The sequence below is a fragment of the Toxorhynchites rutilus genome, chromosome 3, assembly GCF_029784135.1.
Source record: "Toxorhynchites rutilus septentrionalis strain SRP chromosome 3, ASM2978413v1, whole genome shotgun sequence".
Lineage (NCBI taxonomy): Eukaryota > Metazoa > Arthropoda > Insecta > Diptera > Culicidae > Toxorhynchites > Toxorhynchites rutilus.
In genome coordinates this window covers 308,954,884-308,970,942 of record NC_073746.1, presented here as the reverse complement: position 1 = coordinate 308,970,942, position 16,059 = coordinate 308,954,884, and the positions used below count along the sequence as shown (strand labels likewise).

The following is a 16,059-nucleotide window of genomic DNA, read 5'->3' as shown; positions in this document are numbered from 1 at the left end:
ATCCAGCGGCGATCGAGTGAAAAAACGCTTATTCACATCTCCAACCCTACGTTCTGCCGCTCAATCCCACATAAGAGGCCTCGAGTCAGCGCGATTGTACGAGTTCAAGGGAAACCTCTTATAACCTGTCTCGCCTAGATTCTCACTCGAGGTGCACTCTCATGTTGGCAACGGACTTCTCTTCTAGAGTTGCACTTGTACGTCGGCGGCCAGCCGGTCTGGCCCGACGCCCTGTCTGTCTGATTGACACGGTCTAACAAGATCGCAAACGAAACTGATATTGACACTCAACACCAGAGTAGAACAAAGGAGCACCTCCTTCCAGTTTTTGTTTGTTAAGTGATTCCACTGGGGAAGCCAGCCAGGAGAGGTATGACAATTTGTACCGCCGACAATGTGATTACCATCTCGCTGCTCGGTCATACAATAAGCTGCACTAGGGATGTGTTTTTTTGTGTCGAAAATATACAAAATGACAAATTTTTATCATTTTTTCTATCAACCCCAGCAAACGTCGGAGATGCGGAGGAAGTTCCCATGATGCATTTACAGCGAGTGGACCTCGTGAACACAAACCCACTGTGAGGCGAGATGAGTTGAGTGTTTCCTCGGAATTAACATATCAATAGATAATTTACGATGTGGCAAATGGTGACTATCGCAGGCTGCATTAGCGTCCGAGTCAGTTAGGCGTGACTTACTAATCACAGCAGTGACTGCGAGCAACACCGATGATGTTTACATCGAGTGCTCGACCAGACAGTTTGAGTAGAGTTGATGGTTTCTGCCAGCTAGCAGTCGATCTTTTTTGTTCCATCGTTGATTGCATCCCTGCAGTGATTCATTATACAGTGCAATAACGCAAAATCTCGCTGTGAATGGAAGCATGTCTGAATGTTGGTTTCAATCCCATAATAAAGGGTAGTTAGGGTAGGTCTCTCGGTTCACTGGATGTTCAGGGGGGTGTACTTCACGTAAGAAGCGATTAAGATTTTGTTCTAGCAAAGACTCTAAATATAACTCAGTAAATACTAGAATTTTTGCGCCATCAAATCAGTCACAGAGAGTATGTAAAAATTACCTGTGAATTCACTTTATGTTTACATCTACTTCGCGACACCTACTATCTGGTGCATTCCGTAAAAAAAACTCCGGGCGACGTGACTCGCTTCCAACATTGGACCATAGAGTATCAACCGCGTCGACACGTCAGTATTCCGCGAAGTTCCGCAAATGCGGGCGATTACACTTCTCAACACGTTCTCACCTTTTGTCGGAATGTCATTCGTTTGGGATTTTATTGCAACGAATCGTTGGTCACAACAAAATAAAATATACAATGCAGAATGGGCTCGTAAATATATCGCCACATACTTCGAACCAATTGCAAATGACGTAAAACCGGAGAGATTACCCGTTGAAGAAAGAATCGGAAGCCAATCGGAGCTTTGTTGGGGTTGCGCGGAATGATCAAACTGTTGCCGGGCATATCAGCATTTGTGACATTTTGTATTTTTAACCGTGTACTCGCGCGCAAAATCAAAGTGAGTACACGAAATTTAATCATTTGTATTTTGATTTGGCACGTATGAGTTTATCGACATACTTATTATTTATTCGTTCAATTCGGCGGAAAAAAGGCCGAAAATCAAATAAAAATAGTCCTGTAATAATGTTATGCATTATACCCAACAAATATTGTTGTACAATATTCAAAAATAGGAAAAAAAAGTCTCTTGTTCAGAAAAGTTACACCCAGTGTTGCCACATATTAATCTGTACCAGAGGTGTTAAAAATCTTTCTCATCTGTACTTTTTCGTCCAAAAATCTGTACCATCGTAATTAACGTTGTAGAAATCAAGCAACAAAAAATCCTCATTTATGCTTATGCATAGTTTTTTTGAATCTAGATTGCGTACTATCATGAATTAATTATTTTTTTTAAATCGCCCCAAACGATACTGTGGCGTAAAAGTCGTCATGTATCTTAATGTTGTTTTGCTCGAATGTAAGAAATTTCTCCCGCGGAAAAAAATTGTACCAATCTGTACTTTTTGACGAAAATCTGTACTCGGTACCGTACAGAATCTGTACCAAAAATAACGAAAAAAAAAACTGTACCTTTCGAGACAAATCTGTACGCGTGGCAACACTGGTTACACCTATAAGGCCCATTTATACGTTGCTAGTAGCTGACTTGAGAATAAGCAGCTACTGACCCGGTGAACTTGCTTGACAATTGGTTGACTCGCCTTGTCCGTTCACACAGTGTGAGCTGCTGACGCGAAACTTACCAGGGATGCCAGATGATTTTTGAAATGTCCATGAAATAGTCAGAAACAGCAATCAGGTCCGAATTTGACAGATGATTTATCCGAATTCGACTTCTCTATAGGCAGTATTCGTCTCAGGTTTTCAGTTGAATTTATTTTATTTAGTTGCACAATTTTATAATAAAAATACTTTGTGCTGAATTTCTTCGAACCGAAGGTACTATCCGAAAAAGCAGAAAGGCAAAAGGATTTGGGCCAGGAATTGAATGCAAGCAAAGGAAGCAATAAAAACAATATTGAAAGAACTCTTTGATGATGATCCTCTGGAGTTCAGAGTAGTGTTGAGAAAAGCACCTGAATTAGTGGAAACACTGTTGGATTCCATTGTTTAAAAATACAACGCCAAGATACACTCATGAGGGATGCTATACCTCCAAGAGTAAAATTAAAAAACGACATTGATGTGCCTTGCTTCTGGAGTATCGTTCAGATTGTTGTCGATATTTTTTAGAATCTCGAAAGCATCCATAGCTAAGATAATTCCGGAAGTATGTGATGCTATAAATCGCAGTCTAAAAGATTTTTCTAAATTTTATTTGTTTCGCATTTCCAGCACCAATTGTGAATTGAAAATGATAGTAGATTTACAGGTGGAATAAATACGCATCAAAATAATATATGCATATACATTCTGTTTCTTAGAACAATACTTTTTTTTGCTAGTTGTGAGTGAATTTCGAATGAAAATTATGTCCGATAATGATTCTATATTAGTGATTCTCAAGAAAACTATCTCAAAAAGAAAGCGTGCAAAACAAAATAACAACGATTTCGTTTAGAAATTATGAGGTTTTTATTTGTTTTTCCAATAATTTTGAAGTCTATAAATATCTTCGCATATTTTCAAATATCTTAAAAATAGAGACACTTTTTTACATTTGGCATCCCTGATTCGAACGCTAAATTTTGTTTTTGACGTTTTGAGGGATGCGAGTGTGAGTAAAATCAAAAAACTTTTAAGTAGCTCGCACGCCGGATCTCGCATAACACTAACTGGCATGATGTGTTCACACGGTGTGAGTAGCTGCACTGCAGTAACTGACTAGACCGACTCGTATGCTTACTCGCACCGTCTGAACCCGGCTATAGGGTAGGGCGGGGCTAGTCGGTCATTTTTTAATAAATTTGGTTATAACTTTGTAGTACGAAGTTTTGCGTTAGAATGTTATGTACCACAATGAAGCTTACCTTTTACCCTTTCAATGAAAAATAACCAGATAATCAATTATTTGACATTTTTCTTTTATTTAACGTCTTTGTATTTCAGCTCAGTATTTCACACGGGGTAAATTGGTCAATAATAGGCATGTTATTTTTGAGCAAATAATAAGCGTTTTTCTATTAGAAGTTTACTTCATTATAAATAAATTAATTAAATCAAAACAAAAACAGTTAACTAATATCATGTAGCAAGTAATGAAACAAATTAATGAAAATTTCAAATTATCATCGTTCAAAATTAGTCAGACAATCTTTTCTAGCGATTTCGTCTCTCTTCCACTTTGTGGCGAACCAGAGATGCCAGGTTTGAATACATGTGTTCATTTTGAAGACATTTGATTTTCAAATGTCTTCAAGACATTTTGAAGACATTATGAAATATATGAAGAAATTTCAGTATGATAGCGTACGTGGATTTTTAAAAGATATTATTTCCATGAAATTCTAACTATTGGCCGAAAATATCGTCAAAAAAGTAGGGCTTAGGCTCGGCGATCGAAGCGGTCCGAATACATTATCTCTCTAGAAGACATTAGTTCATTTGCGCTCGAAAATTCGAATGATTTTGACGTTGAATTTCTATTATTTTGGCCCTACAATAGATTAACCTAAATCTTTCAAACGACCACTTCACAAATCGAAGGTCTTCCGGTTACATGCCTTTTCTACAATTAGTTTCATGGATATGGTTTGAGTTACAACCAAAATTTCAAAGCTAAAATAAACAAATAGAGCTATCACAGTTCCGTTTTTGTGTGAAGAACTTCCGATATTATGATGAAGACATTTTCTCGTACCATGTCAAGACTTTTGAAAATAAAGGATGTGTCACATCAAATTGCATCACGGAAAAAACGCTGTAGAAATTCGCCCAGTAGACCGATCCTTTTGAAAATTTTAGACAGTAAAATAAAAACTATTAAACAACTTTTGGCATTTTCTTTTTATTCATACTTCGAGCCCAAGCCCGTATGCTCGCACCTTCCTCTTTACCCCGTCCATAAGGTTCTGTACAGCGTCAGGTTGTAGTTTTTTTTGAACAGAAATCCATTTTCTCTTGAAGTCCGCCTCCGATTTGACAACTTTTGAGTTCTTCCGGAGGGCCTGCTTCATAATCGCCCAATATTTCTCTATTGGGCGAAGCTCCGGCGCGTTGGGCGGGTTCATTTCCTTTGGCACGAAGGCGACCCCGTTGGCTTCGTACCACTCCAACACGTCCTTTGAATAGTGGCACGAAGCGAGATCCGGCCAGAAGATGGTCGGGCCCTCGTGCTGCTTCAATAGTGGTAGTAAGCGCTTCTGTAGGCACTCCTTAAGGTAAACCAGCCCGTTTACCGTGCCGGTCATCACGAAGGGGGCGCTCCGCTTTCCGCAAGAGCAGATCGCTTGCCACACCATGTACTTTTTGGCAAACTTGGATAGTTTCTGCTTGCGAATCTCCTCCGGAATGCTGAATTTGTCCTCTGCGGAGAAGAACAACAGGCCCGGCAGCTGACGAAAGTCCGCTTTGACGTAGGTTTCGTCGTCCATTACCAGGCAATGCGGCTTCGTCAGCATTTCGGTGTACAGCTTCCGGACTCGCGTCTTCCCCACCATGTTTTGCCTTTCGTCGCGGTTAGGAGCCTTCTGAACCTTGTATGTACGCAGGCCCTCCCGCTGCTTGGTCCGCTGGACGAATGAACTTGACAAATTCAGCTTATTTGCGACATCCCGGACCGAACTTCTCGGATCACGTCTAAACTGCTTAACTACGCGCTTGTGATCTTTTTCACTGACGGAGCATCCATTTTTGCCGTTCTTCACCTTCCGGTCGATGGTTAGGTTCTCGAAGTATCGGTTTAGTACTCTGCTGACCGTGGTTTGGACGTTTCCCAGCATCTTACCGATGTCCCGATGTGACAACTCCGGATTCTCGAAATGAGTGCACAGGATTAATTCACGACGCTCTTTTTCGTTCGACGACATTTTTCCAAATTTACGAAAAATTGACAGTGAAGCATGCCCAACGTAATCTATACACTCTTATATCTGATTATAAGCGAAAGCTAAAGATATAATTCCTAAAAATTAAATTTCTACAGCGTTTTTTCCGTGATGCAATTTGATGTGACACACCCTTTATGTCCCGTTTTTACTCTAAAACAAATTGGTCAGCTTGAATATAGAGGAACTGGTACAAATTCGGTACCCCGTGGGTAATTTGGTACCCACCTGGATCTCTGGCGGCAATGAGCGCACTCTGGTGGTGAATAAAAAAAAAGAGTTCTAGTAATGTAGTAACAAACATCAGATGCCAAAAACCCAAAATATCTGTGTTTTTAAAAAAGAATTGTTTTTGTTGTTTTTTTTTTAAATCTCAAAAATGTTTCATGTGCATCTTTTGAAAAATCATTAAAGATCGAATAGTGAGCCGATTTTAAATATTAAAGCTGATTTGGATCAAGAAATTGATGTTCTTCAACGAATTCGAGTAAGTGTTTTGAGATTTTAATCACAATTTTCATAGATTTCATTCTAAAGTGAAAATTCGGTATGCGGGTAATTTGGCACCCCAATGTAAACATAGTGTTATACATTATGCTAAGTATTGCATGCCTATGCAGCAAAATTAAATTAAAAAATGATCTACACTTGCGACTTTTGATTCGTTTTACTTATTTTGTTAGAAATAAATCGAGATGAAATTTGATCACTTTTTCATGAAAAAATCGTTTTTTTGTTCCTCTTTGTTTTGTAAAATTGCATGCTTTTTCGTCAAAGTTGAGTTGATTTACGTAAGATGGTGTACTTCACTTCTATTTTGTATGAAAATGTCAAAAAAACATTTTTCAGTGATTTCAGGACGATTCTTTTAATTTGAAAAAATATGGGGTGCCAAATTTGTACCCAGGCATCTCGGGTACTCGAGTTTGAGTTGTTTCACTTCTATGCTCAAAGCTCCGAGCCAAATCAAGATTTTTGAAATCGGTTTGCGGGGAAATGCCCGCAAAAGATCCCTTCATAAGCTGACGTAATATGAAGAAATTCCGAGCATTGGCCAAAAGCTAAATCCAAACAAACAAAATGGGGTACCGAATTTGTACCAGTTCCTCTGCTGTGATCGATAGGAACATTGTAATGAAATACAATAGGCTATTATCAACCCGGTAAGATTTCTTTTTCAAACCAAAAAATGAGAACCTTGTACTTACATGTTACATTTTTTTAAATTTCACATAAAATTTGCAAATTTTTTCAAATTACGTTCCAATATTACTTGTGTCTTAATGGTATTTTATTCAATATTTTTATAATATTTTATACGTTTTTCAATGACAAATGTGCTTAAAATGCAAACAACGTACTTTAAAATTGGAATATAAAAATACAAACAGATATCAATACAGGTGAAGAAAAGTTAGATGGAATGATTTTTGGAACAAAACAGATTACTGCAATCTGTTATATTCACATAAGACACAAACTACACAAACTTTTAAAAATGTAGTTAATGTGTGATATTCCTCTAGATAAACTCGATTAATTCCAATAATAGCGAACGCTATCCGAATCTCTCAAACTTCTTATATTAGCATAGAAAAATTAGCATTGATTACCATTGAATTGTCCAAAACAATTGTAAAGCCGTTCGGTCGCATCGGATACAAAACCATACAAAGTTGATTCGGAAGCGTGAGAGATTTTCGCGCAGTTTCACGCACGTGCTGTTGGATCTGCCGATTGTTGTAAATGATATGTATTCAATATCTCTGTGCATTGCGGGTCCATGGGTTGGGCGCCTAATTATCAAAAACGAGCAAAAAAGGGTCCATGGTCGGGATCTGCCTTATCTATATTGTACGCGTTAATTGGCTCCTAACCTATGATTACGGCTTTACTCCGTGATATGCAGATCAGAAGATGGGAGATTTGGGAGCATTTGTTGTATAAAAGGTGTGCGTAGCAGGATCAAGAATTCAGAGTTCGGTGCGGCTTTCGTTAGTTGGAAGTGATCGTGAAAATGGCTATGTTCACCAAATGTAAGCCTGGAGATATTCACTAACGTTTATAAGTGCTAGTTGATAGAGTATATCTTGTTGTGAAGTGGATAGATCTTTTCTAATATCACCAGCGAAATGTGTAAAACAGGTTTTGTTGCGAGGGAAGAGTAACCAAATTTATTGTCAATATTTTTCCGAAACATAGAGGAAACAATATTGCCCACTTTTCGAATGATCCTCATTTTATAACGTGTTAAAATCCTCTTCATAACATGATAATAACACCGCCAATACCCCATGATTGCTCGCTGGTGGCTTCATCCTTTCACATACTCCCCTTTTTTCAGCAGTGATTTGGTTGGTGATGCTCCTGGCATCACTGAAGCAGTCCTACAGTGCGGACTACTGCAAACATGATCTTTGTGGGGCAGGCAAGGCGCACATTGGGTGCCAAAACGACGGAAAGCTGAGCCCACAATGCCCCAAGGGAGCCAAGGTGATCAAGATGACCGACGAGCTGAAGCAGCTTGTGCTGGATACTCACAACAAGTACCGTAGCGAGCTGGCTACCGGCAAAGTGGAATGGCTACCAAAGGCCGCGAATATGCCCTCCCTGGTTGGTATCGATCTGAAATTTGAATCATCCAGCTTAACTTTCTCGTTTGTTTCATTCCCGAATTAGACTTGGGATAATGAGTTGGCCAAAACAGCACAGATGAACGCAAACCGTTGTGTCCGTGGTCACGACGCCTGTCACAATACAGAAAAGTATAAGAATTCGGGACAAAATCTTAACTTCTACGCTACCACCGCTGATACTATTGACGTTAATGGAGAGGTACCAAATCTGATTACCAGCTGGTGGGATGAGCGACATGATGTTAACAAGAACATGGTTAACACCATGTATGATCCTGGCAAGAGGTTGGTATAGAGTGTTATATTCAGTTGTCAGAGAAAAAATAACTTCCTTTCGTCAAACAGCATCATGGTGTTCCATTTCGCTGTCATGGGTTCGGATAAGGTGAACAAAGTTGGTTGTGCCATAACCCAATGGAAGCCGGAAAAGGGCTGGAATCAGATTTACTTGGTTTGCAACTATTCGTTCAATGACTTCGTGGGACTTCCTATCTACGTCGCTGGCGAACCATGCTCACAATGTACCAAGGGTTGTAACCCGAAGTTCGAGGGACTGTGCGTCGAGGACGAACCGGTCGCGCTGCCCATTGATTATGCGGTTTAATAATAGCAGCATACAACGATGGGCAACGAGGAAACTTATTTACGAGAAAGGATCAAAGTATAGATTATAAGTTATTGTTTCGGCGAATAAAATTAGGTGATGGGTAAGATTGGTTGTTGTTGTACACATAGTTCTAAGGGGTATCCCTTGCAAGATCTGGAGTTTTTAGGCATTATAGACGGCAAAACAAGTTTTAATTTGCCGGGGACATCTCAACCTGTGGCCTCATAATATTTCTTAATGGAATATCTTCCCAATATCCATCTTAATATTTCATGAGTGAGCATCCTTGGTACTTTGTTAGAATAATAATTTTGCTTCAGCGTTGTTTACTGATATGGAAAGAACGATAATCTTCTTATAAGCAAATCCTCCGAACGGTACTTATGTTTGAATTGTATTTTATTTACGACATTCGCCATCCAAGAACCCCAAACTCGCTCTGATTTTTCTGAACACCTTCCAATACAGCTGCCGATCGTAAGTTCCACTAAGACACATACTTTGATCCATCCAAATGATACTTTTCCGATCACGGAAACGTTCGAACTCGATGCTACACACGGTTAATTTAGCCTAATTCAACGATTTTGAGACTTTCAAAGTGGATTGATTGTCGACGTGAAAGTTCACTGTTAATTGATATCTTTCGGCTTCCATTTGTCTCAGCTTTTTTAAATCTAGATGAGTCTTCAAATAAAATAAGTAAAAAAAACTTTTTAAGTTAAACGGTTTAATTGTGATTAAACATAATAATGTACTAAAAGCTAGAAAATAATTAGGCAAGTAGCAGTTAGCAGTTATCACACCTATCCTTCATTAGTCTAGGGCATTGATAAGACTAAAATAAAATCGTGGGACATATGAGGAAGTCGCTAATTGTGGATAATGGAAATACAACGTGCCCCACGATTTTATTTTAGTCTTATCAATGCCCTAGACTAATGAAGGAGAGGTGTGATAACTGCTAACTGCTACTTGCCTTATTATTTTCTAGCTTTTAGTACATTATTATGTTTTATCACAAATAAACCGTTTAACTTAAAAAGTTTTTTTTTACTTATTTAATTCTGTAGTTTTTAGTACTTTATCTGTTTCATTAAAATATTTCTCTACAATAAAACCATTGTACAGTATTCTAGCAGTCAAATAATTTAAATATATAATCCGCCATTTTGTAGCGGCCGCCATTTTGGATTTTCAAGATCATGAAATACGCAGTTTTGTAATGACTACAGAGATAAAGGTGTGTTCCAAATTTCAGATCAATTGGTCAACAGGAAGGGTTTCAAATTTCTATTAATGTGGTAAAGCGTTACAGACAAACATGTTACATACGAACATACAAGCATACAAACATACAAACATACAAACATACAAACATACAAACATACAAACATACAAACATACAAACATACAAACATACAAACATACAAACATACAAACATACAAACATACAAACATACAAACATACAAACATACAAACATACAAACATACAAACATACAAACATACAAACATACAAACATACAAACATACAAACATACAAACATACAAACATACAAACATACAAACATACAAACATACAAACATACAAACATACAAACATACAAACATACAAACATACAAACATACAAACATACAAACATACAAACATACAAACATACAAACATACAAACATACAAACATACAAACATACAAACATACAAACATACAAACATACAAACATACAAACATACAAACATACAAACATACAAACATACAAACATACAAACATACAAACATACAAACATACAAACATACAAACATACAAACATACAAACATACAAACATACAAACATACAAACATACAAACATACAAACATACAAACATACAAACATACAAACATACAAACATACAAACATACAAACATACAAACATACAAACATACAAACATACAAACATACAAACATACAAACATACAAACATACAAACATACAAACATACAAACATACAAACATACAAACATACAAACATACAAACATACAAACATACAAACATACAAACATACAAACATACAAACATACAAACATACAAACATACAAACATACAAACATACAAACATACAAACATACAAACATACAAACATACAAACATACAAACATACAAACATACAAACATACAAACATACAAACATACAAACATACAAACATACAAACATACAAACATACAAACATACAAACATACAAACATACAAACATACAAACATACAAACATACAAACATACAAACATACAAACATACAAACATACAAACATACAAACATACAAACATACAAACATACAAACATACAAACATACAAACATACAAACATACAAACATACAAACATACAAACATACAAACATACAAACATACAAACATACAAACATACAAACATACAAACATACAAACATACAAACATACAAACATACAAACATACAAACATACAAACATACAAACATACAAACATGAGCCGTGGAGTTGCCGGCCTAGAATAGTAGAATAGCACTTCGGGTCTTGGTCCCTGTCCCTGTCGTATGAGGCGACTAATCGGGTGACAACGCGAGTAAGGGCGCGGTAAAGCCTATTGGAGATTGCACGGGGGAAATACCGTGTACAGGAGCCACGAAAGGAGTGCCAAGCACATCAGGATTGACGCCAGTAAGATCCTGATTACGACATACTGGTTACGACATAGAAAACGGACACGATACGGAAACGATTTCAACACGACGCTAAAGGCTGACAGTTGTGCTATCCTGTTCCCTGAGTAAGGAAGGGTGACACCTTCCTGAAACGGCGTGTAGGCTAATAGTGCGATTGCCCCCGTCCCGGTAATAACTTGGCAAGTCTTCGGGTACGTTCAATGCTCGTCTAGGCTCAGGCACTAGGTACTAGGCGTCAGATGTCACATTCCTGACTTGCGCTGATCTGGCTCTGAACACGGTCCCTATGAAGGACCGTGTCAACCCCTGCATGGCCTCACTGCTTGCATAGACAACCATGGGATCACTGATAGCGACTATGTACAACGAGCGGAGATAGCGGCCCGAAGTTGGGACCCAACAGACATGAATATCATCGAACAATTCAACAGACGAAACGACGGTAATGAAGACACACCAACGGGAGAGGCGAGCGTGTTCGCAAGGAGCGGTAAGCTCCAGAGATCACCAATTCGCAACCAGACAACCATAGCGAATCCTATAGGACACCAACAGCATCCACAACAAGGAGAGACTAGCCTGATACAAGTGCATAAAGCCAACACCACCACTTCTTTAGAAGGGCTGCAGGTCGGGAGGTCAAGCTTGATGGAGGTCAAGAAAAAAGTGAACGAGCTCTACGAGATCATTAAGGACAAAAACAATGTCCATACTAAGATCAAACATTTAGTCACAAGCATCAAATCCGCCGTTACGGCTGCTGACCGCGAACAGAAGGAGATGATCACGCGAGCAGAGGTTGTTGAAAAAGCACTCGCTGAAGCAAGGGAGAAGATGTCCGTCGAGATACAGGAGACGCCTAAGACGCCACGAAACCCACGATCGGACAAAAGGAAGAGGGATACCCCAGGGGATGAAGAAGACCTGAAGAAGGTTAAAAATGACAACCTGGAAAACAAAAAGGAAGGTGAAGGCAGTGGATGGCGAACTGTCGAAAAACAGACGGAGAAACGGAAGAAGAAAGAAGAAAAGAAGAAAGGTGTGCAGGAGACAAAAAAAACCAGGCCCAGACGCGAGCGAAGTAAGGGAGATGCTCTGATCGTCGAGGTGAAGGAAGGAGTGACTTACGCATCACTCCTGCGGAAAGTGAGAGACGATCCGGAGTTGAAAGAACTGGGAGAGAATGTGGTGAAAACCAGGCGCACCCAGAAAGGAGAGATGCTCTTCGAGCTCAAGAGGGATCCGGCGGTCAAAAGTTCAGCCTTCAAGGAACTGGTTGCGAAGTCGCTCGGTGAGGAGGCGAAGGTGAGGGCTCTATCCCAGGAATCAGTGGTCGAATGCAGAAATCTCGACGAAATCACGACAGACGAGGAGTTAAGGCGCGAGTTAATAGAACAGTGTAAGCTGGACAATACACCAATGACGATCCGTATGAGGAAGGCGCATGGTGGCACGCAGACGGCGTCGATACGGCTCTCAACAGTCGCAGCCAATAAGATGGTAGAAACGACCAAAATAAAAGTTGGCTGGTCGGTTTGCTCGCTGAAGATGGTGCCCCGGGTGGCCAAGCGGATGGAGAGATGCTTCCAGTGCATGGGCTTTGGACATCAGGCAAGAAGCTGCACAGGCCCCGACAGGTCTGAACTGTGCAGGAGATGCGGTGAGAAAGGGCATGTTGCGAGAGACTGCACGAAGCAACCGAAATGCTTGTCAAGTGTCCCTCGTATAAGAAGGCGTTAGCAGAATCGCAGTAACGGAGATAATTCAGATCAATCTGAACCATTGCAACACAGCTCAGCAACTGTTGTGGCAGTCGACAACAGAGACAAAATGCGACGTTGCAATCATAGCGGAGCCGTACCGAGTACCCCGTGATAATGGCAGCTGGGCGACGGATAGCTTAGGGATTGCTGCAATACAGGTGATGGGCAGATATCCTATCCAGGAAGTGGTTGGAGGTTCACATGAAGGTTTCGTAATCGCCAAAATTAATGGAATCTTCATGTGTAGTTGCTACGCACCCCCGAGATGGACAACTGAGCAATTCCACCAGATGCTAGACGCAATGACCGAGGAACTAATCGGTAGAACACCGATCGTCATTGGAGGCGACTTCAACGCGTGGGCGGTGGAGTGGGGAAGTAGATGCACCAACATCAGAGGGTACAGTCTACTGGAAGCTCTAGCAAAGCTGGAAGTAACGTTACTAAACGAAGGTACCACTAGCACTTTCCGGAAAGATGGGCGCGAATCCATCATCGACGTTACTTTTTGCAGTCCGTCGCTGTTGGCGAGTACGGAGTGGAAAGTGTGCGAGTCGTATACGCACAGTGATCACCAGGCGATCCGGTACAGAATCGGTCAACGAAACCACGTGCTAGTTCGGAGGACAACAAGCGGTGAGCGGAAGTGGAAGACGAATGCTTTCGACAATGACCTTTTCGTCGAAGCACTTCGTCTAGCTGGCGGAGCTTCAGATTGGAACGCAGAAAAGTTGACAGATCTACTGGTGAGAGCATGCGACACTACCATGCCGAGGAAAGTTGTACCAAAAAATGGAAGACGCCCAGCTTACTGGTGGAACGACTCTCTTCGCAACCTTCGCGCTAGCTGTCTTCAAGCCAGAAGACGCGTTCAGAGAGCACGAAATAGCGCTGATAGAGAGGAACGAAATACGGTGTACCGAGCAGCTAGAGCCGCCTTGAAACGGGGAATTACACTGAGCAAAGCGAACTGTTTCAAGGAGCTGTGCCGAGATGCAGATGCCAACCCATGGGGCAACGCGTATCGAGTCGTGATGGCGAAGATCAGAGGACCTGTGACGCCCGTCGAATCGTGTCCCGAGAAGCTGAAGGTCATTGTGGAGGGTTTATTTCCGATGCATGATCCTACGATATGGCCACCGACACCGTACGCCGAAATAGCTACCGAACGTTCTCAAGTTTCCAGTGAAGAACTGGTAGCAGTGGCGAAGAGACTGCAGGTAAACAAAGCGCCCGGCCCCGACGGAATCCCCAACGCGGCCTTGAAAACGGCGATTCAGGCGTTCCCGGACATTTTCAGGATAGTGCTACAGAAATGCTTGGATGATGGTCACTTTCCTAAGAAATGGAAGATCCAAAAGTTAGTGTTGCTGCCAAAACCAGGAAAGCCCCCGGGGGTACCAACATCCTATAGGCCTATATGCCTGCTGGATACTCTTGGGAAACTCTTGGAAAGGATTATCCTCAACAGACTGACGAAATGTACGGAGAGTGACCATGGTCTGTCAAAGATGCAGTTTGGATTCCGGAAAGGTAGGTCCACCGTTGATGCTATCCGGACAGTGGTTGAAAAGGCAGAGAAGGCGTCACAGCAAAAGCGGAGGGGCGACCGACATTGTGCTATAGTAACGATCGACGTGAGGAATGCTTTCAACAGCGCTAGCTGGGAAGCCATTGCCGAGTCCCTACACCGTATGAAGGTTCCTGGGTACCTGTGCAGAATTCTAGGAAGCTACTTCCAGAACCGCGTCCTAGTCTACGAGACGAGCACGGGGCAGACAACGTTGAATATAACGGCCGGAGTACCACAAGGCTCTATCCTGGGCCCAACGCTCTGGAACGTAATGTATAACGGAGTACTGAATCTGAAGCTTCCCAAAGGCGTGGAGATCGTGGGCTTCGCGGATGATATCGCTCTCACAGTGGCAGGCGAGACACTCGAAGAGGTGAAGATGCTTGCAATCGAGTCCATCGTCTCAGTAGAGAACTGGATGCAAGCAGCGAAACTGCAGATTGCTCATAATAAAACGGAAGTATTGTTGGTGAGTAACTGCAAAGCCGTGCAGCGAGCGGAAATCACAGTCGGGGAACACGTGATAACTTCTAAGCGTAGGTTGAAATACTTGGGAGTTATGATCGACGACCGGCTGAATTTCAACAACCACGTCGACTACGTCTGCGAGAAAGCAGAGAAGTCCATTAGCGCGATAGCGAGAATAATGCCGAATAACGCAGGACCTTGCAGTAGCAAAAGGCGTCTCCTGGCTGCTGTATCCTCGTCCATACTGCGGTACGGAGCACCAGCCTTGTCGGCGGCTCTCGAAACCCACCGGAATCGTAGAAAACTGGACCGTACGTTTCGGCTCATGGCGATGAGAGTTGCGAGCGCGTATAGGACGATCTCGTTGGAGGCAGTCTGCGTTATCGCCGGCATGATCCCTATTGGCATCACTCTGGCGGAAGACAGAGAGTGCTACAGACGAAAGGAAATCAGGGGTATCCGGAAAACAGCGAGAGTAGAATCACTCTTGAAGTGGCAGCAGGAATGGGACACGGCGGAGAAAGGCAGGTGGACGTATGGGCTCATACCGGTACTATCGACCTGGCTGAACAGGAAGCACGGGGAGGTGAATTTTCATCTGACACAGTTCCTGTCTGGACATGGCTGCTTCAGGCAATATTTGCACCGGTTCGGGCACGCAACGTCGCCACTCTGTCCGGAGTGTGAAGATGTGGAGGAAACACCAGAACACGTGGTATTTGTGTGTCCCAGGTTCACCGCAAGACGCGAGGGGCTGCCTGCCCTTCATGCCGGGAACATAGTAGAGAAAATG

General features: G+C 41.6%; 2 protein-coding genes across 3 annotated transcripts in view; one reads left to right on the top strand and one right to left on the bottom strand.

The window, feature by feature from the left end:
- The window catches only part of LOC129778502 (inositol-trisphosphate 3-kinase A), a 511,575-nt gene that overhangs the window by 419,723 nt on the left and 75,793 nt on the right, over window positions 1–16,059 (bottom strand). The gene's annotated exons all lie outside the window — the stretch shown is intronic.
- LOC129778507 (antigen 5 like allergen Cul n 1-like) lies at window positions 7,466–8,885 on the top strand. 2 transcript variants are annotated; one of them, XM_055785439.1, is made up of 4 exons: window positions 7,466–7,574; window positions 7,886–8,151; window positions 8,218–8,459; window positions 8,520–8,885. In XM_055785439.1, exons 1-4 carry the CDS (start codon window positions 7,556–7,558, stop codon window positions 8,776–8,778), a joined length of 786 nt encoding a protein of 261 aa, XP_055641414.1. In that variant the 5' UTR covers window positions 7,466–7,555; the 3' UTR covers window positions 8,779–8,885. The 2 variants fall into 2 exon arrangements, with proteins under 2 accessions (XP_055641414.1, XP_055641413.1); XM_055785438.1 differs by having other exon boundaries at window positions 7,469–7,574; window positions 7,883–8,151.

Bases quoted from the DNA above. Each gene is read 5' to 3' on its own strand.
- LOC129778507 (XM_055785438.1), top strand. The intron at 8,152-8,217 runs GTTGGTATCGAT...TTCCCGAATTAG, and splicing joins CCGCGAATATGCCCTCCCTG to ACTTGGGATAATGAGTTGGC. The intron at 8,460-8,519 runs GTTGGTATAGAG...TTCGTCAAACAG, and splicing joins ATGTATGATCCTGGCAAGAG to CATCATGGTGTTCCATTTCG.